The sequence below is a fragment of the Lolium rigidum genome, chromosome 3 (assembly GCF_022539505.1).
Source record: "Lolium rigidum isolate FL_2022 chromosome 3, APGP_CSIRO_Lrig_0.1, whole genome shotgun sequence".
NCBI classification, from domain to species: Eukaryota; Viridiplantae; Streptophyta; class Magnoliopsida; order Poales; family Poaceae; genus Lolium; species Lolium rigidum.
In genome coordinates, this window is record NC_061510.1 from 273047668 (window position 1) to 273050706 (window position 3039).

Below are 3039 nucleotides of genomic sequence, written 5' to 3' on the forward strand. Positions count from 1 at the left end.
ACCTAAGAGAAGCCCAATTCCCCTCCGAAAGTGAAATCCTGCAGCGACGCACACAGCACAGGTCCAGAAACGAATGGAATACCTACAGCAGATGCGGAGCGGAGCCTGGGACCGGTAAAGTTGCACATCCGCATGCCCGTGCACCATTTTTCCTTCCGGCGGCGGCGCAGCGAAGGAAGAAGAGGAAGAGCCTTCCGAGCAGCGTAAGCGACCAGCTCATCGATTTTTCTATTCCTCCTCAGGTTCCTAAATTTGGCACACGCCATGTGGAATCAGGCGATTCTCTATTTTTAGACTTGTGTGGTTTCGTGCCTGGTCAGAGTTTTCTTTTTCATGCCTAAATTCATTTAATTTCGATTTGGTGACCCAGATAGCTACTGGGTTGGACTTCCTCTAATACACTAGTGATCCCACGACTTCTGCATATAGAAATTGAAGCAAATAGAATACTGTAGACAACCGTAAGTCCAACAAAAAAGAGGAAGCCCTTTTACACAAGAGTTGACCTAAAGACCCTTGATGATATTGCATACAAGACCAGAGCATACTCACTACCAAATATGAGCCTATACATGAAGATTTCCCAAATATATGAATAGTCTGACACACTTGGCATATTGAACTGCATATATAGGCTAATTTAGCCGGACATAGAGTTTATCATAGACTTAATGTCATTGGCAATATTCTTGGCATCTGCGGTGATACCGGCCAATCCTCTCCTCGCCAACCCAGCACAGTAGAGCCCATTTTCACCTTTCCAATGATTCGGATATTCTTTGGTTGGCAGCCCATTGTCGTTTAACATACTCTCACCATTCTGCGCTCATAAATAACATATAAAATTGGTTAATAAAATTAGTAATTGTTATGCAGAGTCTAACTAGATTAGGGAAACATTAAAAAATCGTTAGTACCTTGAGCCACATATTCGCTGTGCTCTTGTATCCGGTTGCAAATACGATTGCGTCAAATGAGATTTCATCTCCGCTTTGAAACTTAACTGTATTGCCCATGATCTTACTAATGCTTCCTTGAACCTACAGATTGGTAAAGAAAATATTAATAAAGCGGCATAGTAAATCAACACATGGTATATGTAAAGGTTTATATCATGTCTAAGGATATACTTACTTGGATGATGCCGTTTTTAATTAAACCAACGGTGCCAACATCAATCACGGCGGATCGGCCAGTTTTTGACTTGAGCATCATTGGACCCATGTTTGGCATTGTGATGCCATGCCTTGATAGGTCTCCAAACATGAATTTTGCCCCCGTAACAAGGAGTTTATCCACTAGATTCAGCGGAAGATGGTGGGCTAGTGTCATCCCCAACCGGATTAGCTCCTTTGTCATTACATGAATCTGCATCCACAAAATGTGTGACACATCTTTAGCAACATACAAGATAAATTAAAATATCATTCTAGTGGTAGTTATACTAAGAAATTGTATCCCATTTCAACTAAAAATATATAGTGCACATACCGGGCTTCTTACAACAATTGAAGTATTGACACCATGGGTCGCAAGGTCGTAAGCGATTTCCATCCCGGAGTTGCCAGATCCAATGACCAGCACACTCTTACCGGAGAAGCTCTTGCCTGACTTGTATCTTGATGAGTGGATGGTCTCACCAGGAAAATTTTGAAGTCCAGGGATCACCGGAATATTCTCTGCACTATTCTCACCAGTTGCCACAACAAGAAACTTTGCTGTGAAATTTATTCTTTTGCACTCTGCCATATCATGAGCTACGATGGACCAAACTTTTTTCTCACTGTCATATGTTGAGGACTCAACGCTAGTGAGATACTTCGGTTGAATATTGAAACACTCAATATAGTCATCTACATACTTGACAAATAGGGCTTTTGGTATGTATGTTGGTGCATCAGCTGGATATGACATGTGTGGTAACTCACAAAACTCCTTCGCAAGATGCAGCTTCAAACGATCGTATGCGCGGTTGCGCCAAAGTGACGCACTGCAGTCCTCACGCTCGATGATGACATAGGGAATGGACAATTGGGTAAGGCACGCTGCTGTTGCGAGGCCTGCTGGCCCTGCACCAACAATCAGCACCACTACATTCTCCATTGCAAAGACAAGATTTGGCGAACTTGTAGGAAGGGGTGCAGTGCTAGGCTAGGAGACTTAGAATAAGAAGAGGTATGTGTTTGCTTGCTATCTGAATGAATATGTGGATGAGATAGTCACATATGAGACATATATATTCTTGTAAATGTCGGATGTCAAGATCAAGGGACGCGGAAAGAGATAAAGATCAATTTACACGTATAACATGGAAATTGGAATGTTATAGATGCCATTGTTGGTGTGAAATCATGTCTGCTATAGAATAGGCAGGAAATGCAATCCCAATTTCTTGCATTCTTTTGGAAACTAACCAGCCATATTTGGGTATAGTGTATTGTTGATTAGTGTTTCTTTCTTTTAATTCCTATCATCATCAATAAAAATTCATCCAGGATAAAGATATGTTCAGATTATATATATTCCAACTGTTTCTTTCCTTTCCTGCACTTGTTGAACATATATACTGAAATTTGACACGATAAGGATGAGTCAACGTCTCTCAAAATTTTGACCAAAACGGAATGATTTCTCATTGTGCATTTATAAACATTATTATTTGATTACCCAAGAGATCAAAGTGCGTCTTCGACTGATAACATTCTGCATTAGACTAGGCATACCACAACATTTTCTCGTGTGAATAAACTATTCCGCCATGGTATAATCTGCACACTACATATGTGAACTCCGGTGCAGCTTATTATCGCTCTTTTGCTTCTGGGTGATGGTTGCACGCTAGTCGTGAATGTCTTATGTGCATGGAAATTTTAGATTACATAGGTGATGTAAAGTAGCAAAATAAAACAAAGAGTGAACGTTGTTTCTACTTGGATTTTTTATTTTTTAAAACATGAGTATAGCAAAGATGCCATATGAGAAGCCGTGGTTTATCAACGAGGACAAGGAATATAAGTTATTTAGTAATCAAAGTAATTG

At 40.4% G+C, this 3039-nt stretch overlaps 1 protein-coding gene across 1 annotated transcript; it reads right to left on the reverse strand.

Annotated features, from left to right (window-relative positions):
- Positions 1 to 592: 592 nt before the first annotated feature.
- Positions 593 to 2103, reverse strand: LOC124699513 (probable indole-3-pyruvate monooxygenase YUCCA10). The gene is made up of 4 exons (XM_047231808.1): positions 1492 to 2103; positions 1135 to 1368; positions 918 to 1040; positions 593 to 820 (listed from the first exon to the last, which is right to left on the reverse strand). The coding sequence occupies exons 1-4, from the start codon at positions 2101 to 2103 to the stop codon at positions 641 to 643; spliced, it is 1149 nt and encodes a 382-aa protein (XP_047087764.1). The 3' UTR covers positions 593 to 640.
- Between the last annotated feature and the right edge of the window lie 936 nt (positions 2104 to 3039).

What these genes read in the sequence shown, in the direction of transcription:
- LOC124699513 (XM_047231808.1), bottom strand. Translation starts at nt 2,103, where the DNA reads ATGGAGAATGTAGTGGTGCTGATTGTTGGTGCAGGGCCAGCAGGCCTC. An exon ending in CAATTGTTGTAAGAAGCCCG is followed by an intron (nt 1,369 to 1,491) that starts GTATGTGCACTA and finishes TTGTGGATGCAG; the next exon opens with ATTCATGTAATGACAAAGGA. An exon ending in TTAAAAACGGCATCATCCAA is followed by an intron (nt 1,041 to 1,134) that starts GTAAGTATATCC and finishes ACCAATCTGTAG; the next exon opens with GTTCAAGGAAGCATTAGTAA.